The 26702-nt window shown below is 38.9% G+C and overlaps 1 protein-coding gene and 1 non-coding gene across 6 annotated transcripts in view; both read right to left on the bottom strand.

Moving 5' to 3' along the window:
* NOX4 (NADPH oxidase 4) overlaps positions 1 to 25202 on the bottom strand; it is a 185948-nt gene extending 160746 nt beyond the window's left edge. For 3 of the 5 annotated variants that reach the window (XM_006075176.4, XM_044943411.2, XM_044943412.2), the window contains exons 1-2: positions 22720 to 22943; positions 21912 to 22007 (exon numbers count right to left, since the gene is read on the bottom strand). In XM_006075176.4, the coding sequence (XP_006075238.1) occupies positions 21912 to 22007; positions 22720 to 22776 (153 nt within the window). In that variant the 5' untranslated portion in view covers positions 22777 to 22943. Of the gene's footprint in view, positions 1 to 21911; positions 22008 to 22719; positions 22944 to 25068 lie in introns of those variants that run through there. The other 2 variants (XM_044943413.1, XM_044943414.1) reach the window with 1 other exon arrangement.
* On the bottom strand, positions 6855 to 6961 carry LOC112585363. The gene has a single exon (XR_003109828.1). It is a non-coding gene; the product is annotated as a U6 spliceosomal RNA (small nuclear RNA).
* Positions 25203 to 26702: the final 1500 nt, after the last annotated feature.

The following is a 26702-nucleotide window of genomic DNA, read 5'->3' as shown; positions in this document are numbered from 1 at the left end:
AATTAATGTATGGTGGATCCCGAATGAGTGAGCCTCTGAGATGATCCTTTCATGCCCTCATTTTGGAAATAAAGAAAAAAGAATCGAAACCAAAAGTGATTACCCAAGAGATCTATCTAGTTCACAGCTGGGATCAGAACCCAGGACCTGGTCTTTCCATCAAACCAAGTTTCCCGAGATACCAATTGTGTCTCCACTTCCCCAACACCCACCACTCTACGCACTGGGATCTTCTGTATTGAACTGAGCAACACCCAATGTGAAGAAAATGCTAAGGGCCGCTGTAGCTCTCTGATGGACTGTCATCAAGTCCAACCTTCTTGTTGATCCAACTTATACTAGAAGCCTGTAAATAAGCCAAATTGCTGAAACCGTTAAGGGCACTCAGTTATATAATGCACTTTTGCATTATATAACTCAGTTCAGCTTCTGGATGCATTATCCTGACCAGCGATTGCACACTTTATTACATATCTCAGTTCCCTATCTGCAGCTTAGCTGTTGCCTTTCTTCTATCATGATGCCATTACACCTCTTCTAACTACCTCTATGCTATCAGATGAACTCCCATTATTCCTCAAGTCTCAGCCCAAGGCTCATTTTCTCACAGAGCCCTTCCTAAAGCCAACATCCCCAACAGTATCCTCACTTACATCTCCGAAGTTTTCTCCTTTTCCAATATCCTGAAAAATTTGAGGCATCTTTCTCAAAGTTTCTCTTTTGCCTTTCGCTATCTATACCTATTTTGAAACACTTGACCCAATACATTGTAATGGTTTACCTATTTATCACATGCTTATCTTCCCCCACAAAGCTAGAAAGTGGCAGTATAGTAAGTGGAAAAGCCCAAACTGACCCTTATTCTTAGGAACCGCAAAAATGCATGGTCAAAACTAAAGAAAATTATTTCAAAAAAATATTCCTTGGGGGAAATGTTCCTTTAGCAGTGAAAGCCAAAGAAAGTAGTCATGAGACAAATAAATGAGCAAGAAGAGACAACCTCATAAAGTATGAGGTTGTCTATATGATTTCCAAGGCAATGGTAGCATTTTTTATTGCCTTTATAGTAAATAAAAGGGCTCATGGCAGAAAATCAGAACAATTTATTTTTGCTGTATCTATAAATGAAAACTGTTTTAAATGTTTAGTTTAAACCAATAATAATTTATGATAAGGATATTAATTTAGAATATGATGAACATTCCATGTGAGCAAGATTGCACTTATGGACAAAAATATATTTCAAGGAAGAGCTACTTCAAATGTGGATTACCTATTTTCATAAGGTTTCACATGGAAACAATAATGAATAATGTGTCATGAGCAACCAGAAAGTAGTTAATAATAATTGGAGTAATTATTTCTCAATAAATCCCAATAAAAGCTACCAATTCAGGGCTCTTGGGGTATATCCAAAAGCTCATGAATGCCCCTTCATGCCATAATAAAAAAAACTTTCATTCATTCCAAATGATCCTAACTGGTTTCTGTCAACTTACTGCCTGGAGACTTTCAACTATGATGTAATTTTTGACTCAGGTTGACCTTTCTTCCTATCTATAAACCGCCTTTTTTTTTAAACACTGTCTATAAAAGAAGTTTGAAAGAAGGATGCTTGGAGAAAATGTTTTCCCATATAACTTAAGGGACCACCAAAAGTGTAATGTTGATTCTGATACTTTATCCAGAAACTTTATGTTTAACTCAAATCTTTCCTTTTTATATGTCATCATACTTTATTCTAGAGCTTCCCAGGTAACTCAGTGATCAGGAATCTGCCTTCCAATGCAGGAGAGGTGGGTTGGATCCTTGGCTCAGGAAGATCCCTCTGCAGAAGGAAATGGCAACCCACTCCAGTACTCTTGCCTAGGAAATGCCATGGACAGGGACGCCTGGCCAACTATAGTCCATGGGGTCACAAAGAGTGGGACACGACTTAGCAACTAAAACAACAACATACTTCATTCTGCACTTTCTAGAAATGAATTTCCTTCCATTTTCAGTGAGAATGTGGTCTTTCCTTAGAAATCTACTATGAATCAGAAAGAAATTTAGCTACTACAGAGAGAAGAAAGCAAGACTGACATATGACAGTTCTGTCCTGATTTTCTCTGCTGTCTTTCCTGTGCCAAAAGCCTGGAGAGCAGAAGAGATTCACTTCTAGACTTTGCGTCTGTCTGGAAAAACTTAATTAATGTACATGGTAATCAGAACTGCACACGAACACATTCATGGGTTTTTAAAGGCAATGCTGTCTACTGAACGGTCACCAATTAAAAGGTATGAAATTTTTACCATACCTAACACCTGTGACCTCTGCCAAGGTCACTAGTCTCCAAAACTGAGCACTGAAGAATTTAACAGAACAGCAATAAAAATGCCCTCCACTTTCCTTCATGGAACTGTTCTAAAAGGTAAACACATATCAAGTGAAAATCAGTTGACCTCTTTAGCTGACAAACATTATTAAAATGGAATTTTTACAATTCATCTATGACATTACTGTGGATACTCACACCTGTCTCTTTGCCTCCACTCCTTTCTAAGGCCCAACAACAAGGGCCTCAAGAGTTACAGACCATTTGATTGTATGTCATTATTACGTTTTCCTCCTCCGACACAAATGATCCATGCACAGGGAAAAACACAGGAATGAAATGTATTTTGCAAAGACTGGTTGGCTAAAAAGCGGAGGAAGCCTTATTGTTCCATTATCACAGATTCAGAACATCTGATCACAATTGCTGACTATATAGTTACCTCTAAGCTACTCTTCCTTCTTGTATGGTTCTTCCACATCTTTACACCATTTTCAATTTATCAAAATTCCTCCTAAAATTTATAAGCCAAAACAGATATACCAATAACCTGAGCATATGGAGTAACTTTTGGAAGAAAACAATACTCATATCAATGGTACCTACTCACTTGGTTAGAATTTTAATCAGACTATGCATAACAATATATATTAAAACTCATATATTGAATATAGGATATTCAACATTAAGATTTTTTTCACATGTCTGTCAAGCATAACCTACTTAAACATATCTATCTTACAACTGCTGAATTGAATCTTATTTGTTAATAACATTTTCAATTGAATCTATAAAAGTGTCTTTAAGTTCCATCTCTCTTTTCAAAATACTAGCAATCTTGGCTAATTCAGCAACATTTAACCATAACTTCCAACTTAGAATCAGGCTTTCTCCTAGCGTTTCTTTGGGAAAAAAAAAAAAAATATATATATATATACACACATATATATATATATTTTATGCATATAGCTTCAAGAAGTTATCAATTCTAAGAGTAAGAACTTGGGATACATTGCATGCGTGCTAGGTCACTTCAGTCATGTCCAACTTTGCCCAACGCTATGGACTGTAGTCCACCAGGCTCCTTTGTCCATGGGATTCTCAAGACAAGAATACTGGAGTGGGTTGCCATGCCCTTCTTCGGGGGATCTCCCTGACCCAGGGATCGAAGCCGCATCTCTTACGTCTCCTGCACTGGTAGGCAGGTTCTTCACCACTAGCACCCCCTGGGAAGCCCAAAGGCGCAAACGCCTAACAGAGTAGGTAAGATGAAGATGGACTGAATGAATGGATCATTTGTTATAGATCATTTACCTAACTTCCTGTTGCACACATATATAAGTATTAGAGTCTTCTACCAAACTCTTCAGTGTTTAATTGGTCAACATACAGTGGCCATATTAGTCCATCTGCTGGTAGAACAATAGATTAAATCAAACATAATGTGATATATTGGTAAAGAAAAATGTAAATAAAGTTTAATCTTTTTCTCCTAACAGTAAGATTAAAATATCACAGCCTAAACTTTCTTAAGAAAGTAAATAGCAAACAAATGAACCAAGGATACATATAAATTTCTAAAATATTCACTGCAGTACAATCTGTGATACAATGAATAAAACTAAAAAGGTCAACGGCAGAGAAATATAAAACAAATTATCATACACATTATGTGCTACTATGTAGCCATTAAAAATAAAGTAACATATAATAGAATAAAATAATAAAAATAATAATTAAAAATGTGATATTTTTGAATTAAGAATATGCATGTATACAAATGTTAATCTACATATACAGGCATAAACATAGGTATAGAAATTAACATAGATTTTATACATACAGTTGGTTATCTCTTAGAAGTTAAAAGAAGTTTCTAATTTTGTGTTATTGGCATTCATAGGGAGGTGGGTATTTTGAAATGTAATAGTTAATAATTGAGCACCAAGAATCAAATGGATAAATAAAAATTCACAATAAATGAAATGGGTTAGCATACTTTGAAATTCTAATAATATACCCAAAGGACATACCCAAAGGGTATTCTACACAATGATGTTTTTCACAGCGTTTTCTAGGTAAGTGAAGTAACAAAAGCCAGTTGAATGTCCAAAAATATAAGAATGTTTAAGTGTTTTTATTCCTTCAGTAAAATATTAAAAATAAATAATGCACGTGTAACAGCTTGTGATTACAGGGATAAATCTGATGTGATATTTAATGTTATATTTTTAAAAGAGAGTATAAAACTGTTTATTTGAAATGATCACATTGTTATTTTAAAAAATTTGAATTTAAAAAACACATTAAAATGTTAACCATGGGTATGTATGGATGCTGAAATATAAATTACTTTTTTGCATTTTCCCTTATATTCAAAGGGATAAATATGAAAAATATATATGAAAAAAATATTTAATTCATATGGAAGTCAAAAGAAAATTATTTTCTAAAGAAAAGAAAGGGGGAATGTCTTAAAAGTATAATTTGAGGAGGAGGAATATTACCTTTAAATGAAAATAAGGGGCAATTTTCATTTTTATTTTTGTGTATTTTCTATTGTTTTCCTTAATTTTATACATTAGCTTCATATTTTCATGGCTTAAAGAGGAAGCTTTCAGAAGGACATTAACTTGCTGACCTCTTTTATTCTAACCTTCAGGTAAATGGAAAGATGTTCATTTAAAGCACAGGATCAATAGGACAAGACAGGACAGGGTAGGAACAGGGAAGAAGGTAAATCATAATGAGTGACAGAGAGCTACCAAGGGAAAAACGGGCTCCAGGTATTGTAAAGAAGAACTACTGAGGGCATGGGAGGGCTAAGAGATAAAATTACTGATTCTTTAATGCCTAAGTGGCCCAAACATTAAAGATTATTCAAGCTGCATATTATTCAAGTGCCATATTATATTTCTTACAGTGTGATTAGTTTATGTGCTGTTAAGACACTTAATTAACAGTTTCTGAAAAAAAAAAGAAAAGTATTTCAACATGTATTAAAATATTAGTAAATAAAACCCTGATATGCTGCCACGTACAAAACAAAACAACAAAAAACAAACCAAACAATCCTCCACTTACACTCCATGCTCCTAACCTTTCTCACCTTGGTTAGCCTTTTGGGTTGGTAGTGGTGTTTAGTCACTTAACCGTATCTGACTCTTTGCACCCGCATGGACCATAGCCACCAGCCAGCATAGACTCCTCTGTCCATGGAATTTCCTAGACAAGAATACTGGAATGGCTTGCCATTTCCTTCTCCTTTAGGCAGGCGCAAGTTCTCTGTTAATACTTTACAGCTCAGAAAGTTAGCGAATTGCTGTAACACAACTTTGTTTAACCTGTCTTTTCTGTAACTCATTTCATTGTATTCACCTACTGTTCTAATGTTCTCTCCTTGGTTTGTTCAGTTTCCCAGTATTTCAAAATCCGATGTTCTTTTGTTGTTGTTCCTTTTACTGTAACTGTTAATATGGCTATCTTTTGTTTAGATGGTTAACAGTATGGGTAATACATAAGAAAGAAGCCATGTAAATATAGAAATTAAATAATAATTAAAACACTCACCACATTAATCCCTTCAGTCACCCAATATCCCTAAGATTTCTCATTGAAAACAAGCTATTATAATCAAATGTCTTATTTTTTTAGAACTGTACCCTCTGTGATATCACCTCCGCTATCGTCATCTAACTAAAACCATTATAATAAAGTAAATGCCAATATTTTATATTTGTTACAATATGAACAAATTTGTAGTCTTCCATCTCAAGAAAACCCAGTAGGCAGTTTTTAATTATAAAACTAGTAAACTACCTTAAAATATTCACACTGTAATAGCATGCTCTGTGTTCATCATGATGTCCCTTGAAGTAGTGGGGAATACGTTGTCTATTTCTAGGAGGACAAGCAAGTAAAATGTGGCAGGCTGCTGCTGCTAAGTCGCTTCAGTCGTGTCCGACTCTGTGCGACCCCATAGACGGCAGCCCACCAGGCTCCCCCGTCCCTGGGATTCTCCGGGCAAGAACACTGAAGTGGGTTGCCATTTCCTTCTCCAATGCATGAAAGTGAAAAGCTAAAGTGAAGTCGCTCAGTCGTGTCCGACTCTTCGCGACCCCATGGACTGCAGCCCACCAGGCTCCTCCGTCCATGGGATTTTCCAGGCAACAGTACTGGAGTGGGGGGCCATCGCAGCTAGAGGTAAAGGACCGAAGAAATGCACAGTCACACAGAGAGACTCTGAAACATAATTTGTTGTTGCTATTTAGTCACTAAGTCATGTCTGAATTTTGTGACCCCATGGACTGTAGCCCACCAGGCTCCTCTGTCCATGGTATTTTCTAGGCAAGAATATTGGAGTGGGTTGTCATTTCTTTTTTTTTTAATTTTATTTTATTTTTAAGCTTTACAATATTGTATTAGTTTTGCCAAACATCTAAATGAATCCGCCACAGGTATACCCGTGCTCCCCATCCTGAACCCTCCTCCCTCCTCCCTCCCCAAACCCTCCCTCTGGGTTGTCCCAGTGCACCAAAAAATATGGAACGCTTCACGAATTTGCATGTCATCCTTGCGCAGGGGCCATGCTAATCTTCTCTGTATCATTCCAATTTTAGTATATGTGCTGTCGAAGCGAGCACGCCATTTCTTAATTCTAGGGGATCTGTTCAGCCCAGGAATTGAATCCACGTCTCCCACATTAACAGGCGGATTCTTTACCACTGAGCCACCAAGGAAGCCCTTGAAACACAATACCAAATGAAGAAAAGCAAAAAAGAGAGTAAGTCCTTAGCACAAAGCCATTCTTGTGGATTAAAAAAGCAAGCAAAAACTACATGCATATAGAACACCAATAGAAGAATACATGTCCACACACTATTAGAAAAGTTGCCAATGTTGGGAGGAAAACAGGATTGCAGATCAAGGAGTGATTAAGGAATTAGTAGACAAATAAACAGTGAAGAAAGAAAGCAGGGGCCTTGCACAGACCCATGAAGACTGGGTGCTGCAAACTAAGGTATATATTTAAACGCTCTCTACCCTATAGCAGAAACATAGTTTTTTAAATCCTTTGTTTTTCCAGAGTGGATCTATTGCTAGTGTCCTATGAAATTGGTCTTCTTCATATGAACCTCAATCTTTGATTTGCTCAATGTAAAGTTTTAAAAAGATCAACAAATTTGGAGCTAAAATTTGAAAACTACTGCCAATTGAAAAGCAATTAATTGTGACAGTCCCCAACGGCTCAGAGGTAAAGAACCTGCCTATAATGAGTGAGACGCAGGAGACTCGGGTTCAGTCCCTGGGTCGGGAAGATCCTCTGCAGGAGGAAATGGCAACCCATTCCAGTATTCTTGCCTGGACAATTCCATGGACAGAGGAACCTGGCAAGCTACAGTCCAAAGGTCATGAAGAGTCGAACACAACTGAGCAGTCAAATCATTTTGAAATCATAAAGAAGAAAAAAAATGTATACTACAATTTGCAAACTATCATCTTAAATACTGAGTTGACCAAAAAGTTCGTTTGGGTTTTTCCATACCATCCTATGGAAAAACTTGAACTTTTTGGCCAACCCAATTCTTCAGAATTTATACATTTCCACAAAATAGGACATTAACTTCTCTTAGTTTACTTAGGAAACTTTCAGTTATTAGGAAACGTTTACAAATATATTTCAATATAAAAACATTCTGAACTTCAACAGTTTTTCCTGAAAGAAATGAGTCTAGCATTTTCATGAATTTGTCTATCACTTGGCATCAGAAGGAAGGTAAGAAACACAATTCATTTCTTCCTCATCTTACTTTATGCTTATCTCAAATCAGTAATAATAATAATAATACTATAAAAGAGGAAATAAGGTTAACCTATGCAAAATTGCCATTTTTTAAGTCAAAATGTTTCAACATTGGAATTTTTATGTAGTTCAATTCAATAACATAATTCTCAGTTTAAAACTGAGGAAAGTAAGACTTTGAAGATTTCAATTAATTACTTAAAGATACAGTTATTAAGACGTAAAGTCAAGATTTCAACTTAGGTCAATTTGTCCCCAAAATTCATGTTCTCTTCACTGTATTATGTTGCTGCCATTGATAATCTGAAATTTTCACAGATATTACTATACTTGAAATTTAAGCTAATAGTTTCTTTGTGCTAAGGAAAAGGCAATAGCAGACTCTTGGCTTTAACAAGAATTAGAATAAATACCATACAAGACAAATTAAATTTCATGTATCTAAAATCTGTGGATTGAACAAAGTGTATTTTCTCCTTTACACATAACACACTCAAGCTCTGAAACCAGTACAAGTCTAAGACTAGTTTTCGTCAGGCAAATCAAAATTAAGGAAACCCTGTAGATGCATTATGATCCAAGAAACTAAACTTTTCGGATTTTCATTTGACTCATTTTTCACTCTCTTGTGTTTTAACAAATGCACAAGATCAAAACAGCTGAGTAGTTCAATGATGGGTTTTACATAATCCAAGCCAAGGCCCAAATCCCAGAAAAATTTTGTTGTAGGTAATGAATGTAATATAGAGAATGTGAAAGTGAAAGTCGCTCAGTCATGTCTAACTCTTTGTAACCCCATGGACTATACAGTCCAGGGAATTCTCCAGGCCAGAATACTTGAGTAGGTAGCCTTTCCCTTCTCCAAGGGATCTTTCCAACCCAGGAATGGAATCCAGGTCTCCTGCATTAGCAGGAAGATTCTTTACTAGCTGAGCCACAAGGGAAGCCTAAGAATACTGGAGTGGGTAGCCTATCCCTTCTCCAGCGGATATTCCTGACCCAGGAATCAAACCGGGGTCTCCTGCATTGCAGGCAGATTCTTTACCAGTTGAGCTACCAGGGAAACCCAATATAAAGAATGCCCAACAACAAATGCCATTTCCCAAGTGGAAGAAGAACTTTCACACTGAAGCTCTACATTCTTGTGGTTTATATGAGTGATTTTTTTTTTCCCAATTTGGAATCCATTATTATATACTGCTGATATTTGCTTGGTTTTCCCTTTAGATACTCTGAGCTATGGGAAAAAAGAAAAGAAAAATGTATCTTCCCCTTTGTTTGAATAACTCTAAGCACTTTACTAATGTGCTTTGGGACCCATGCTTTTCAAACCAAGAAAATTAACACAGCTTAAAAGCCCAAAGTAATTTATCAAAAGTAACTTGGCCAAGGAAAGTCAGTGAGAGATAAAAAAAACTCTAATCACCCTATCTCATCAGTATTGTATTTTCAACAAACAGTTCTTATTTTCTTGTTCCACAACTATCTCTTTTTAGGGCATCCTTAAAATCCAAATTCCTGCAAGGTGTGGGGTGACAGAGAGTTCACTCGGGATAAAATGCCAATTGGAAAGCACACAAGAGAGGGTATATTGTGGGGAAAGGAAGTCAACAAAGAGAGCCAAAATATAAGGAGGGGGGAAAAAGAAACTTGTTTGGACCATTACTACTTCAGATCCTTCCAATGAACCTGAGCTTTCTAAGATTATATTCAAGAAAATTACTTGAAATTTAAAATCAGCTATGTGAAAATACTATCATATGAAAAATGTAGTCAGAAAGGCATTCACCATAGATCATTTCTTAAATGTATCTTGGTGTTCACATACCCATTTTTTAAAAATCTCAGATATATAAGATGCTTTCACTGTGTACATTATTCATCTCTTCTTGCCTTAAACGATATTAGACCTCTGGTATTCTTGATATGTGTCCGGAGACCTTTAACAATGTCCAAATCAATGAAAACCATCAAAGCATGAAACTTTTGCCTATAAAATACGTGTTGAAATCATTTATCCATAGATAGAAGTCATTGTCAAATTCAGCTTTCCAATTTCTAAAACTGTAAACAAATTCGATTGGTCATGGAAATACCATCTTCTTCTTTATGCACTTTTTCTTTAACCCCATTTCCAGAACCAAAAAGCTACATTTGGCAAGGCTGTTTATTACATCAACTTTTATCACATCAAAAAGCTGCATTAAGACATGGTTACCAGGTAATTTATTCTAAAGTCTCACTTTTAGTTCATGTCTTAGCAATTATTAGTTACAAGTCACATCCCTTTAATATCCCACTTATGTAATCAACACTATAAATGTAAAGTATATTAGATGTTAAGGGTACCCTGTTGCTTTTCTGTCACAAAAATGAAATCTTCTCATTTCTTTGTCCAAACCATCCTTTACAACTCCCAAAGGAGCTCTGTTAAGGTACCAATGGCTGGAGCCTTAAAAGCTGCAAAGAATGAACAGCAGACAGAAACAATATGTAATAATAACCATTATTTTTTACTTCTGTGATGCTTTAAATTTTTCAAAGTAGTTTGCTATTTGTTAAGTCATACCTAATGTTCAGTACAACACTCTTGAGATAAGTAGGATCATTTCATCATGTTTTAATGGGAATACAGAACAGATAAGTAGATTTCGGTATATGAATATGAAGGATGAGAGAAGAGGGAAGGAAAGCTACATTCTGGAACTCTTATTACATAATAGGCTTTGCTCAATGTACTTTAATCCTTGAGCACATTATTTATAATTTCCATGCTTCAGCTTCCTCTTTTGCTTAAAGAAATTATCACGTCTGGCCCAGAAGAACAACTCCGTGAATGTCGGCCCTAGCTATTATTGTTATTATTTCTTTTAATTTCCTTTAAGGTTCACAGTAATCTTGTGAAACAGTCATTCAGTTTAGTTCAGTTCAGTCACTCAGTTGTGTCCAACTCTTTGCAACCCCATGGACTGCAGCACGCCAGCCCTCCCTGTCTATCACCAACTCCCAGAGTTTACTCAAACTCATGTCCATCAAGTCAGTGATACTATCCAACGATCTCATCCTCTGTCGTCCCCTTCTCCTCCCACCTTCAATCTCTCCCAGCATCAGGGTCTTTTCCAATGAGTTGGTTCTTTGCATCAGGTAGCCCAAAGTATTGGAGCTTCAGCTTCAGCATCAGTCCTTCCAATGAATATTCAGTGCTGATTTCCTTTAGGATAGACTGGCTGGATCTCTTTGCAGTCCAACAGACTCTCTAGAGTCTTCTCCAACACCACAGTTCAAAAGCATCAATTCTTCAGCACTCAGCTTTCTTTATAGTCCAACTCTCACAATATATGACTACTGGAAATAGGCATTACTCCCCTTGTTTTTCTGTTGAAGACTCCAAAGTTCAGTAAAGATTAATAAAAGCTTTTCTGAATAAAATGTGCTCTGTCTCAAGATGAAATTTCACTCAGCAATCATAACCAAGCTGGTGCAAATTTTGTGCCAATTACAAATAGCAATGTAGAGCCTTCCTTTGTCCAGAAGGATCGGGGGGCAGCCAGAGGTCAAAGGAAAGGAAAAGTCACTCTCTCCTAATGTCATCTGCCATATGTTCAGCAAATTCCTCCTATCTTATCTCTCTCTGAATTCTTTTAATATTTTTATTGATAAGCATAAATAATTTATATTACCATTTACTGCTATTAGTATTAATAGCATTAACATCAAATAATATTACTTGATATTTACAATAATGTTATCTTTTGCTATGCACATATGCACCAACGGCCAAATATTGCATTAACATTTTCTCATGGAATCCTAACAAACCACCTAATAGGAAGGTTAAACTTAACCTTACAGATGAGTTAAACTTAGAGAAGTAATTCGCCAAAATCATAAAGGGACATAAACGCCTGAGCCAGGATTCAAACTCATATCCATATAGCTCCAAAGCTTACAATCTTGTGAATAAGGAATAAAGGATCATTGATTTTTCCTCCCCAGAATTACCTATGCACTTTTGAAACCAATTTTGTGTTCAACACAATGCTTAGCATGATAAACTAGAAACACTGACTAGAGTTAAAAGACCTACTGTCCATATTCAACTTTGCACTGAATACCTAAGGAAGGCCTTTCCCTGTATTAAATCTATCAAATGAGACAAATGAACTAGAACAATACCCAAGGTACTATAACATTCTGCAGTTCCAAAAGCTTCATTCCCTCAGGCTGGGTCCTCTGTAGGAGAAAGTATACAGCCTTCAGAACTGTGAGGAGATGAATTTCTGTTCTTAAAGCCACCCAGTCTGTGGTCCTTTGTTATGGAAGCCTAAGCAAATTAATGCAGTCAGCTAGGATTTCCAGGGGGCTCAGTGGTAAAGAATCTGCCTGCCAATGCAGGAGACATAGGAGAAGTGGTTTCAATCCCTGGGTTGCAAAAATCTCCTGGAGGAAGAAATGGCAACCCACTCCAGTATTCTTGCCTGAAATATCCCACAGAGGAGCCTGGCGGAGTATAGATCATAAGGTCGCAAAGAGTCGGACCTAACAGTGACTGAGATAAAAAACACAGAATAAGGCGTACAAGTCTGCTGCAGGTTTAAGAGTAATCCATAAGCTATAGTCTTACCTTTACTTATTAAGACAAAACACACAACCATACATACAAACGGTTTACCTAGAAAGATTAGAAAATTCCAGGCTCTAACCCTCTTTGTCTCAGACCCTCCCTGGAGGAGCAGCATGACTGAGTGTGGTCTTTAATATGAGACAAACGTGGGCTCGAATTGGGCTTCTCTAGTTGTTAGCTGGGTGACCATGGGGAAGTTACCTAACCACTCAGAATCTGTTTCTCAATTCTGTAAAAAGTGATCATTCCTATCCTCTGGGATTATTATAATGATTAAATTTAATATGGAAAGATTAAATGAGATTACAAAGACCAAGGAACTAACCGTGCCTGGTGCATGAAAGTGAAAGTCGCTCAGTCGTGTCCGACTCTTTGCAACCCTATGGACTCTACAGTCCAGGGAATTCTCCAGGCCAGAATACTGGAGCGGGTAGCCTTCTCCTTCTCCAGGGGATCTTCCCAACCCAGGGATCGAACCCAGGTCTCCCACATTTGCAGGTGGATTCTTTACCAGTTGAGCCACAAGGGAAGCCCAAGAATACTGGAGTGGGTAGCCTATCCCTTCTCCAGTGGATCTTCCTCATCCAGGAACCAAACCAGGGTCTCCTGCATTTCAGGCAGATTCTTTACCAACTGAGCTATCAGGGGCATAAAATGTGATTAATAAATGTTTATAGTTTGTATGAGGTTGAATGGCATGAAATGGCCGATTGCTGTTGTTCAGTTGCTAAGTCTCTGGCACCCCATGGATGACAGTACACCAGGTCTCCTTGTCCTTCACTATCAACTGGAGCTTGCTCAGACTCATGTCCAGCCAGTCGATGATGCCATGTAACCATCATCCTCTGTCACTCCCTTCTCCTCCCGCCTTCAGTCTTTCCCGGCATCAGGGTCTTTTCCACTGAGTCCACTCTTCGCATCAGGTGGCCAAAGTATTAGAGTTTCAGCTTCAGCATCAGTCCTTCCAATGAATATTCTGGACTGATTTCCTTTAGGATGGACTGGTTGGATCTCCTTGCAGTCCAAGGGACTCTCAAGAGTCTTCTCCAACACCACAGTTCAAAAGCATCAATTCTTCGACACTCAGCCTTCTTCATGGTCCAACTCTCACATACGTACATGACTACTGGAAAAACAATAGCTTTGACTATACAGACCTTTGTCAGCAAAGCGATGTCTCTGCTTTTCAATATGCTGTCTAGGTTTGTCATAGTTTTTCTTCCAAGGAACAAGCATCTTTTAATTTCATGACTGCAGTCACTGCCCACAGTGATTTTGGAGAATAAGCAAATAAAATCTGCCACTGTTTCCACTTTTTCCCCATCTATTTGCCATGAAGTGATGGGACCAGATGCTATGATCTTAGCTTTTTGAATGGTGAGTTTTAAGCCAGCTTTTTCACTCTCCTTTTTTACCCTCATCAAGAGGCTCTTTAGTTCCTCTTTGCTTTCTGCCATCAGAGTGGTATCATCTGCATATCTGAGGTTGCTGATATTTTTGTTCTATCAAAATAGCAATCCCATATGGTTCAGTCTAACACTAACAGTGACTAAAGGCAAAAGAGCCCAGTGGTTAACAGTACAAGTTCTAGAATCAGTATGTCTGAGCTAGAGATCTGGCTCTGTCATTCATCATCAAGTTACAGAACTTCTCTAATTCAATGTCTTAGCTTCAAAATTAAGAATTAAAAATATCTACTCCATAGGATAGATAAAAAGATTAAATAAATTAATCTAAGCAATTAATACCTGGTGCTTGTCCTCAATGAATTGATATTATTAATGATGAAATGAAGGAAATAAAATTGAAAATCTTGGAAATTAATTTCAAATTTCAATTCCACGCTGTTTTTGGATGGTACTGATAAAAGAGAGGCTTACTCCTTGGAAGCAAAGTTATGACCAACCTAGATAGCATATTCAAAAGCAGAGACATTACTTTGCCAACAAAGGTCCGCCTAGTCAAGGCTATGGTTTTTCCAGTAGTCATGTATGGATGTGAGAGTTGGACTGTGAAGAAAGCTGAGCGCCAAAGAATTGATGCTTTTGAACTGTGGTGTTGGAGAAGCCTCTTGAGAGTCCCTTGGCCTGCAAGGAGATCCAACCAGTCCATTCTAAAGGAGATCAGTCCTGGGCGTTCTTTGGAAGGACTGATGCTAAAGCTGAAACTCTAATACTTTGGCCACCTCATGCGAAGAGTTCACTCATTGGAAAAGACTCTGATGTTGGGAGGGATTGGGGGCAGGAGGAGAAGGGGACAACAGAGGATGAGATGGCTGGATGGCATCACCAACTTGATGGATGTGAGTTTGAGTGAACTCCGGGAGTTGGTGATAGACAGGGAGGCCTGGCGTGCTGCAATTCATGGGGTTGCAAAGAGTTGGACACGACTGAGTGACTGAACTGAACTGAACTGATAAAAGAGAATTATACAATGGACATTTAGCTGAGTATAACAAAGAAGTTAAACCTTGTGCTAAAATTCTAGCAAACATCACGTAATCAGAAAAAAAAAATACAAATACATATCATAATCCTTACGGACATGTCTGAAACAAGTATAAAACAACTGTAACGCTGGAAATATACATTATCCTGGGTGTAAATCAATAATTTTCCATAACTTCTTGAACAGTTCAACACCTTTAAACAGGAAAAGCTAGTGACCTACAGAGTATGGAGTTTAATGTATCTTACATATGTCTGTCTATCAAGTTGTTCATTATAACAGGCTGAATATTGGAGTGAGGAACAATGAACCAGGAGAGTGACCAAGCCACCAATTGAGTTGGTGATAATGAGCTCATTATCAGCCTCATTTTTCTATTTGGGAAAATCTAAGTAAAGACATCAAAGTTCTCCTTCAAGTCTAAAATTACATGAGTCTCTATCTCTTATAAATGAATTAAGTACATCATGACTGCCTCAGTGTAATGGAACTAATTTCACCTGTCAATAAACAAGAAGCTTAACACTTTAGCAGAATGTTAAGAATAAACACAAACAAACAAAAAACAACTTATTGAAAAGTATCCTTTGAATTGAAACCACAATATTCTGAGCAGTAAAAAGAAAGAGTTAATGATCAAACCCTTTCTGAAATTGACAGGAGGCACATACTCCTTCTCAGCAGAATTACAGATGCCTAGGCCAGATGTAGAAGGAAATGGCAACCCACTCCAGCATTCTTGCCTGGAGAATCCCAGGGATGGAGGAGCCTGGTGGGCTGCCATCTATGGGGTCGCACAGAGTCAGACACGACTGAAGCAACTCAGCAGCAGCAGCAGCAGGCCAGATGTGGGCTTCCCTGGTGACTCAGACGGTAAAGAAGCTGCCTACAACATGAGAGACCTAGGTTTAATCCCTGGGTCAGGAAGATCCCCGAAGAAGGGAAAGGATACCCACTCGAGCATTCTTGCCTGGAGAATTCCGTGGACAGAGGAGCCTGGCAGGCCACAGTCAATGGGATCACAAAGAGTCAGGCATGACTGAGTGACTAACACACACAAACACACACACACACACACACACACACACACACACACACAGGTCAGCTGTAAAACCAATGCTGACTTAAAATCCTAGGTCCTTCACACAGAGACGCCAATCTCCAACCTTAAGAAATTCACATGACATCAGATTTCTGTCTCTGAGAAATGTTAATTCTGATACAATTCCTAGGACACTTGAGAGGGTGAACTGTTAATGTTTCTAAATCACTTGAAAGATAATGATTGACCAAAGAAAGATCATCACTGTACAATTTGAAAAACCTCAACACTTACAACTTTCTTCCAAATGACACAGGTATCTCAGTAAGAATTTAAAAATAAGAAAAAAAAAAATCTTCATGTCCATTCAGCAGATCTAAAACAAAAATTGTGAGATTAAGCAAAAAAATTAAATTCTCATTATGGTACTCTGAGAAAAACTAGGTTGAAACTGAAAGATCCATACACAAATGCTAGTTTTGGGGAAAAAAATAATAAAATAAAGACACATTGAATCTGGTACCACAAAATGCATTTTCTGCTCAAATTAAAATGCTTATACCAATTAAATTATATCCTGTAATCATTAAAATGTCAGAAATAGAACTCAGAAATAGATGCCTATGATACGAAGGCTCCTGATATGAAAATATCCTGAGTTAAATTTGCCTAAACATTTCAAAAAATTTAGGAAACTCTCAGAGTCTGTCACAACACATTAGCACTTGCTATTAAAGTACTACGTACATTTTCCATTCCTTGAAAAGAAATAAATCAAAAACAAATTTCATCTTAAGTAATCAATGGAGTCCTTTATTTAAAGCACCATAGATGAAAAAAGTTGTTGTTTGGTTTGTTTATTTGAGTGTTTGCTTTGGTTTTCTTCAAAAGACTTTTTTGCCCCTCTTAGCTAATTTTAAGATTCCAATATTCACAGCATGTCATAATTAAACATCTCCTAGGAAGTGCACAGTCTGATTAGCACATTAACTCAGGCATAAACCAGCCGTGACCATGTAGCCTCCAGGCCTGGGTCAAACCAGTCTGGGAAAAAACAGTTCTGATGAAAATCCCTACTAAGACATATTAAGTCCCAAGATTATTTTATCTTCCATCATTTACGATCTTCTTTTCCCTAGCAGTTCTTATGTAATTTTTTAACCCTTAACTGTGGTCTGAGAACAGTCACTTAGCCTATTAGGAATAAAAATAACTCTAGTTCTGAGGATTAAATAATTTTAGCATTTTTCTCAAAGGCTCCCACCTCCCAGGAAGCAGAGAAGATTAAGTCAAAAATATTTTTACAGTTACACACCAATTACTAGAGCCCACAAGCTCCCATTCAAAATTAACTCCTGTTCAGGAAAGGGAGAGTCAGAGGACTACCCATACCCTGATTTCTTTTTACGTGGCTGACTGGTGGCTAGCTGCTTGCCTTAAAGCAAAATGATGAATGCATTTGGCCATGAAGGTAATAAAATCTCCCCACGGCCAGCATGTGTACTGTCCAAAATGGTAGCCACTAACCACGTGTGGCTACTGAGCATGTGAGATGTGTCCAAGGCCACCAAGGAACTGGATTTTTAGGTTCATTAATCTTACTAATTTAAATTGAAAAAACTGATATTCACTTGTGTCAGTGGAAAATCTTTATATTTGGAACAACTTGGATATCTTACAGATGAAAGAGTGAATCCACTTTTTCACCTATAAAAATCTTATGAAACTTAAAGACACACCAAGTAATTCTAGTAGCTGAGCTGTGATGTATATAAGTGGAAAATATATACTATATTTCAAAGAATAGACAAAAATAATGTAAAATATCTCATCAATAATTTTTAAAAGTATTGACCACATGTTGAATGCTTCAATCTATTACAATACCTTCAATACATTATTTTAAATAAAATATATTAAAGTTAATGTCATTGGCTTCTTACTCTTTTGAAGTACTACTGGGAAATTTTAAGTTTTGTATGAGTCACATTATATCAGGCACAGCACTGATAAAGAGCAATACTAACCAGTGACATGACTATCCGAGATGGGCCAGTGAAGTGGTTTAGAAAATCTGTGCAGTATGAAAAAAAAAGCAAAAATCCAGACAGCACTGCATTTAAATCCTAACTTTGACAGTGACCATCCAAAGGGATTTGAGCAGCCATTCCATTCAGATTCCTCAGCCTATACTTCCCCAGGTACAATGGGGAAGAACAGTTTCCTAGTTAAACAAAATATTTGTAAAGTGACTAGTATACCATCAGTTTAAATAAACAGTCAAATAAATTGTTTTTCAATAGAAAGCAGAGATTTTTAGACTACTGCAAAAAATTTACTGCTTCTCAACGTCTATGTCTTCCTGCAAATGAGCTATATCCTATGGACACTTTCTTCCTGTAATATTAGCCCAACTTTATTATTACCTTACATTTTACAGATGAATAATGACAACCTTAGACTAAATGCTATTATCAAAATGTTCAACAAATAGAAGCTTTGTTTCCATAGTGTTTTAAAGTGGTAGCAATCAAGCTCATTTCCAGAAATATCATCATGATTTTTATGAACTTAAAATTTACCTAAAAGAGACTTATCAGAATACCTGTGTCCTTTTCAGGATTTCTATCATGGTGGGACCATGTTCTTGTGAGTGTTTGGTAGGCTCTAAGAAAAACTGCTCTAAGGCATAAAGTTCATACTATACAGTTATTAAATATGTAAAATGTGGGTGCCTACAATATTTATTTTAAAAATTAATTATATCTCATTGTTCTGCTGTATTTCTTTAAATACAAAAAAAAATGCTTGCGAATTCTTTTACTATGAAACAGTACCACATTCATCAAAAGATTAGGAAGGATAAGCCTAAGACAAATAAAATTAAATACTCTTCCATTAAGCAAATAGTCAAACTATAGACAGAACTGCTTTTTCACTAAAATGACATATATCTATTCCAAATGGTGTAGATAAACTAATGACTAAAAAATTCATATAGGTGATTAATGAAAAGTAAGACATGTGAAAGTCATCTTTCTTCTTTAGTCATGATGTCAAAAAGAAAAGCTGTCCTTTTCCAGTGACTCTTCATAAAATATGGACTCCTAACTACATGGTTAAGGAGGAGATCCAACCAGTCCATTCTGAAGGAGATCAGCCCTGGGATTTCTTTGGAGGGAATGATGCTGAAGCTGAAACTCCAGTACTTTGGCCACCTCATGCAAAGAGTTGACTCATTGGAAAAGACTCGGATGCTGGGAGGGATTGGGGGCAGGAGGAGAAGGGGACGACAGAGGATGAGATGGCTGGATGGCATCACTGACTCAATGGACGTGAGTCTGAGTGAACTCTGGGAGTTGGTGATGGACAGGAAGGCCTGACGTGCTGCGATTCATGGGGTCGCGAAGAGTCGGATACGACTGAGCAACTGAACTGAACTGAACTGAACTATGATGATTCTTATGTTTCTATGAAAACTAATTTACAATGACCCTGCTCTTCTTCAATCTGCCTCTTGCACATGTTACTCACAGTCTTCCGTTTAGTCCTTTTATTATTTTTTTGTCTTCATTCATCTGATCAATATCTATTGAGCCCCTGCTTAGTACCAGGCCTATATTCTGCAGGCCTCACCACTGAACCTCACTAGCCTATCATCTTATTCAAACAAAACCACTAAAGTGGGACGATGTAGAGAGAGGTGAAACATATAATTCAATTAGTTGGGTTGTATATGTGTGTGTGTGTGTGTGTGTGTGTGTGTATTCTTCATATGAGTTGTAACCAAAATATATTTGAAGTTGTTACACAGCATCCAAACTAATAAAAAACGAACTTGTTGGTTTCCAACATAATTATTTTTAAGTAAATTATCATTTTAGTTTATACTATGTCATAAAGCTGAAATTCCAAGTTCAATTATGTCTTTCCAAGTTGTCTAGGCTTAGATTTTATATTATTACATCTATGTCCTGATCAAGATTCACCATTTTCCAAAGCAAAGTTTGCCATCGTAACTCTCAAGAGTTTTCTCCAAGTTGTTCATCAAGTAATATATAGTGAATAGGTCAGATCTATGTTGCACTGCAAAACCTCCTGTTTACTAATTTACACCCCAGGGGGATTTCTAGGAAACAAAGTAACATGATAGACCAGTAAACTTTCATGCATTTCTTAGAGAAAAAAATTTTAACTTGCTTATTGAATTACAAGTATATATTTGTTAGAGCTTCCTTTAGACTGTAAGCAACTTGAAGACACAGGGGAGAAGTTACTCTTTATGTGCCCATTTGAAAAGTGAAGGTTTCATGACAGTTTTCTGTATGGCTGAATGGAGGGGTTGGTAGGAAGAAAGAAAGAAATGTTCAGATTTAGGAATTTAATCTTTGTGACTATTTTTATCAATCCATTTAAAATACAGATGTTGGGTGATTATGATGTGTCAATGCAGGCTCATCAAATCGTAACAAATGTACCACTCTGGTGGGTGATGTTGATCATGGGAGAGGCTACGCGTGTGTGGGGATAGAAGAACATACAGGAAATCTGTGCCTTCCCCTCCATTTTACTGTGAACTCTAAATGGCTCTAAAAAAATTCTTTAAAAAAGTTATTAAACTTTAAAAATACCAACTGCGTGAACAACAGATAATGAAAACACTGCTTTACTCTATAAAATAAAATACAAATCAATTAGTTCAGCCTCAATTTATCGCAATCTTAATATGTGCCAAGCACTACTATAAAAGCTGAGGTTTAAAAGAGAGATAAGATTTGTAACTATAAAAACAGGAAATGGAAGACTGGTTCCACTGAATTCATCTGAACTAATCATAATTGTAAACAGTCATTAAACCATGAAAAAGAAAACGATGCACCTCCTATTCAGAATGCATTTTCTTCTCCAATGAAAAGGAATGACAAAATCTGCTTTTTTGTATGCCCTAAGATTTTTCAATGTCTTACAGTTGTTGTTTGTTTCTTAGAAAAAGCTGTCTCCTTATACAAAGTAAGATGTGCACAGTGATACCATTTTTGTTCAGGAGACAAGTAGGAAGGGGAAGGAGAGGAAGAATGAAAACAGAAGCATCATGGAATATATAAAAAAAGAAAAATATTGACACACAAGACAAATCAGAGCAAAATTTTGCATAATATCGTTCTCCTATTAGACCAGAACACCGGAATAATAATCAGCCACTAACCCAGGGCAAGCATTTGAGAAATGCCCAAGAATGAATAACTGCCTTAGACACATACTGTGTGAGAACTGACAGTAAAAGGAAGCAGTGCAGAAATTCTCTGGATAAGCTGATGGGAAGCTGAAGACTTGATTAATGAGAATGAAAAGCCTGTCATCGGTTGGTCCCTTAAGTGAAGGACATCCTTCAGGGCACTTTGCAGCTGGCAAGAAGTGACAACTTTTCTCAGGTATTACTAGCCTAACAGTTCTCTTTATAAGATTATCTTTGGCTCTTAAAAGAGTCAATCATTGTAACTTCCACGAGTGTAAATGATAAATCATGAAAACTTGACCACTGTAGAAACTAACAAACGCTCCTGAAGTGAACAACCCACCGAACGCTTCTTCAATAAATAGAAAAACTGCTCAAGAATTGTAGCATCCTCTGCCCACCTTATACCCACTCCACCAGGTCACCCAAGGCCCACTTACCCCCAGCATCTCGTGGAGGTAGTGATACTCTGGCCCTTGGTTATACAGCAGGAAGGTTTTCCAGAAAAGCAGGACATTCAGGGAGAGCCAGATAAGCTAAATCATATGGAGAAAGAGATAAAAGAATTTTAAAAAAAGTACTACCGATGAATGGAGTACATTCAAGTACATTCGTTGGACACAATACGCTCAATGGAACCTCAATTAGTCGTTGCCAAAAGCTTTCTCAATTGACCAGCAAGCTGCAAACCACTAAGAGGAAAACGTATCTGCACTCATTCAGCCCCTGTACACCTGAAATTAAGTATTTGGGCTGCAACAGTTATCCTAAAGATCACAGATAACCCCTGGAGGACAAAACAAGACTAAGAGATGAGTGACATCACCAAGTCCCAAGCATTGTATGTTTAAGCTTTAAAAATATCCATTGAATGAAGAATAAATAATAAAGAAGAGGGCTTTGCTGTATAAAATAAAATCCGACAGAAACAATCTGGGAAAAGAGAAAAGGGGGTGGGGGTGGTGAAGATGTTTAAGGGGTTAAAGGAAAAGCTGTGTTAACTAACAGGGATCTCCCTTCCTCTGCATCCGCTCTCGCATCAAAGTGTAGGCAAGTTCCGAGGGCTTGGAGGAAGGGAGGGAGGAAATGGTTATGTCCAGGTATTCCCGGCAGAAAGTTTGTGTTAGTGGAGGATGTTCTGCACTAGAGGCAAAACTTCCAGCTTCCCACCCGCGCTCGCTCAGAGAATGAATCAAGATCGCTGCCCCCAGAAACAAGACGCCGGGAGACCCTCGCCCGCCATCCTACCAGGCAGAGGTGTTTAACCCCCTCGTTGGCCAGCCAGCTCCTCCAGGACACAGCCATGCCGCCGGCCCGCGCGCCGCGCTCTCAGCCAGCCGGCCGACAAGCAGCGGCGGCCGTGGGCGCCGCGGCTGCAGCGGCGCGGCCCGGGGGGGGCCGGGGGGCCGGGAGGGCACGGAGGGTCAAAGACCGAGTGGAAGCCCGGGGCCGGCGCTGCGCCAGCCCGGGCGGGGTCTGCGCCCGGAGCCGGCTCTTCCGGGCTTCGAGGAGGCGGCCGGCGCGGGGTCTGCGCGGCGCCCCTGGCGGCCGGGACCCGCGCTCCGAGCGCGCGCTCCCCGCCGCGCCCGCCCTTTGTCTGCGGAGAGCCTGTTGTGGCCGCCGCCGCCCGGGATATCCCGGTCTGGCATCCGGGAGGCGGCCCAGTAGCCTCCAGAGGCCGGCCCCGCTTGGAAAGACAGCAAGATGCGGAGGAGGGTGCTGAGACAGAGTGGGGACCTGCGCCGCCCTTGGACACACACACACACACACACACACACACACACACACACACACACCGGCCTGCCCCACTTGGAAAGACACACCAAGATGTGGAGGAGGGTGCTCAACAGAGTGGGGACCTGCGTCGCCCTAGGACACATGCACACACATACACACACACCGGCCGGCCCCACTTGGAAAGACACACAGCAAGATGTGGAGGATGGTACTCATACAGAGTGGGGAACTTCGCCGCCCTTGGACACACGCAGACACACACACAAAGACACACAGACACACAAAGACACACACAGATACACACACAATGACACACACACACACACACACCAGCTGGCCCGCTTGGAAAGACAGCAAGATGTGGGGGATGGTGCTTAGCCGAGTGGGTACCTTCGCCGCCCCTTGGACACACACACACACACATACACCGGCCTGCCCCACTTGGAAAGACACAGCAAGATGTGGAGAATGTTGCTCAGACAGAGTGAGGACCTGCGCCGCCCTTGGACTCACACACAGACACACACACACCCCTACTCCTTTTGACTGGCTGGACCTTTGCCGCCCCTTGGACTCTCTCTCTCTCACACACACACACACACACACCTACTCCTTTTGACTGGTCGGACCTTCGCCACCCCTTGGACACACAAACACACACACACACCCCTACTCCTTTTGACTGGTCGGACCTTCGCCGCCCCTTGGACTCTCTCTCTCACAAACACACACACACACACACCCCTACTCCTTTTGACTGGCTGGACCTTTGCCGCCCCTTGGACTCACTCACGCACCCCCACACACCCCTACTCCTTTTGACTGGTCGGACCTTCGCCGCCCCTTGGACTCTCTCTCTCACAAACACACACACACACACACACACCCCTACTCCTTTTGACTGGTCGGACCTTTGCAGCCCCTTGGACTCACACACACACACACACCCCTACTGCTCGCCTCTCCCCACCCCCTCAAAGGTCCCTCTCCGAGGCCCCCGGCGGAAACTCGAGCCGGAAGAAGCACCGGTGTGACCGCGTCCTGTGCCCAGCCCGCCCTCGGCCACCACAACCCTGACCTCAAACTCTCTCACTCGCCCTTCTACCCCCATCCCTAAGCACCGACGCAGAGCTTTAGAGAAACTTCTGAGTCAAGAGTCCAGGGAGTTAATGGTTAAAACTGACGGAATTTTCAGGGGCTTTTAGGGAAGCTCAGATTCACTCTATTCAGTGTTCTTGACTACCTGCTCTCAGAGTCGGTTAAGGAATAAGAATCCCCTCAGACTTGTACCAGAGGCCGGGGGAAGGGAGATGAAAGTGTTTTCCCGGGCTACCTATCCTACACTGCAGCTTATCAGTATTAGGGAAGAAACAAAAAGTCATGCACGTGAAAGAATGTCCGATGAAAATAAGTGTTGGAGAAAGTTTTGTTAAATCAGGAACTTTCTCACCTCTAGCCATTAGTGGCAGAAAAAGTAAACCACTAGCAGCCTAATCTCATGACCCTCAAGCTATCTTTCTCTCTCTCTTTTTTTAAAGCGAAATACATTTTACAAACATGCAATAATATATAATTGAAACTAAAAATTCCACAAAATCATAATTTGTGTACCTCATGGAGTGTACTTATCTCAATTAATTTTGTGAACTGATTAATGACTGTAAACCTCAGTTCAAAAAACAAATCTGTATCAAATCCCAGTTATAATTCACAAAGAGCTCTAATAGTCTTGTCATCTCTTTTAAATATAACTTTACTGTTTGATGCATGATCTAATCCTGAAAACTGCCTCAAATCTTTCTGGAGCTAGGGAGCCCGTTATTCATAAGTAACAGCCAGTTTTTATCCACCATGTGATACCTGAAGGACCAGAAGAAGAGCACAGGGAGAAGCCAAGGAGTATCACCACAGGAGGCAGGTCTAATTCTGAGACACATCGGTATTCCTCATAGTTCACCCTGAAGAAGCCATCTTCCAGCCTTAATTTCAATAGATGGGAGGTGAGGAGATTCTGGCAAAATGAGCTGATTCTTGTCATGAGTAGAGAGGAGTGAAGCAATTGAAGAACAGTAGAATAAAACACAATTTTTATAAAAGTTTAACTACTTTCAGGAAAAAGAAAAATGACAAAAATAATGGAGCCAGATCTCACCATGTACTTACTGTGTCAGCCACTGTCCTGGGTACTTCATGTACAAAATCTCACTTCATTCTCATAGCTCTCCATGTAGATAAGCGCCACCTCACTTCCGAGTTGACGAAACTGAAGCTAAAAGAGATTAAGAAATTTGCCTGAGGGAGAGGGGGAAATGAGCAGACATTGGTTAAAAGGTACAAACTTCCAGTTATAAGATAGATAGTTTTTTGAGATCTAATACACAGCCATGGTGATGATAAGTAACCACACTGTGTTATGTACTTGAAAGTTGCTTTAAAGAATAGATCTTGAATATTCTCTTAATACACACAAAAAGGGTAGTTATGTGAGGTGATGGAGGTGTTAGGTAAGGCTTGAATGATAATCATTTCCCTATATATAAGTGCATCAAATCAACCTGATGTATGCTTTGAACTTCGACAAAGTTACATGTCAGTTATATCTCAACAAAGCATTATGTTAACTGAAAGTAAGAACATCACAATAAAGATGAAAAAAAGAGAGAGAGACACAAGAAAACTGTATGAGATGAAAAAACAGGGTTTTACTTACAGTTCCAAAAAACCCATAATCAGATACTTTTGTGAAACTCTTTGGTACCATAATAGGATGCTATACAAACATTGATTATTATATTTATCACTATTATTTTATAGGAGCTCTGTAAAAGGGGATTAGGTCCTAACTGCTTCTGTTGACTTACAAGGAAATAACACTGCAAGCTATCCCCAAGGAACAGAACTAAAGCCATGTGCAGGAAGGTACTCTCATGAATGAGGTTCTTTTCAATATAATTTTCTAGGCCATATTGTTCAGTGCAAGTAGATACTATTTTTCCCAAGAAAGGAAGACTGTCCTTGAAAATAATAAAGAGACAATCCTATAGCTGTATCAATAGTCTAAAAATCATAATTTAAAAAAATCACACTTTTACTTGGAAAAAAACTTCACAGAAAAAACTATCAAATGACAAATACCTTTGCTCATGGCTGAAATTACAGTAAAATAATAATGATCATCCTACACTGATTATAAACTCTGTCAATTAGAGATGTTCTTGGTCTATTATTTATTACTTATACAGAAGCTTTCTTTTTTGGTAGACAGTGTCCCTCAAAATATGAAATCCACTGAAAAAAATTGAGAAAAGTTTTCCCTTTTGGTCTGCTTTACTAATCAACTCCCTCTGTCAGCTCAAAGGCACACCTTTGCCATAAAGCTTTCCCCGGCCCACCCTGCCTCTGTGCTCACACAGATGCATCCTGCAGTCTATGCATTCTTCAGTGTGTTTATAATATTCCAGACATGTGATCATTACTCCATTTTCCACATATTA

Source organism: Bubalus bubalis, chromosome 5, assembly GCF_019923935.1.
Source record: "Bubalus bubalis isolate 160015118507 breed Murrah chromosome 5, NDDB_SH_1, whole genome shotgun sequence".
Taxonomy (NCBI): Eukaryota; Metazoa; Chordata; class Mammalia; order Artiodactyla; family Bovidae; genus Bubalus; species Bubalus bubalis.
Note: the sequence above shows the minus strand (reverse complement) of the source record. Positions and strands in the feature narration are given on the sequence as shown.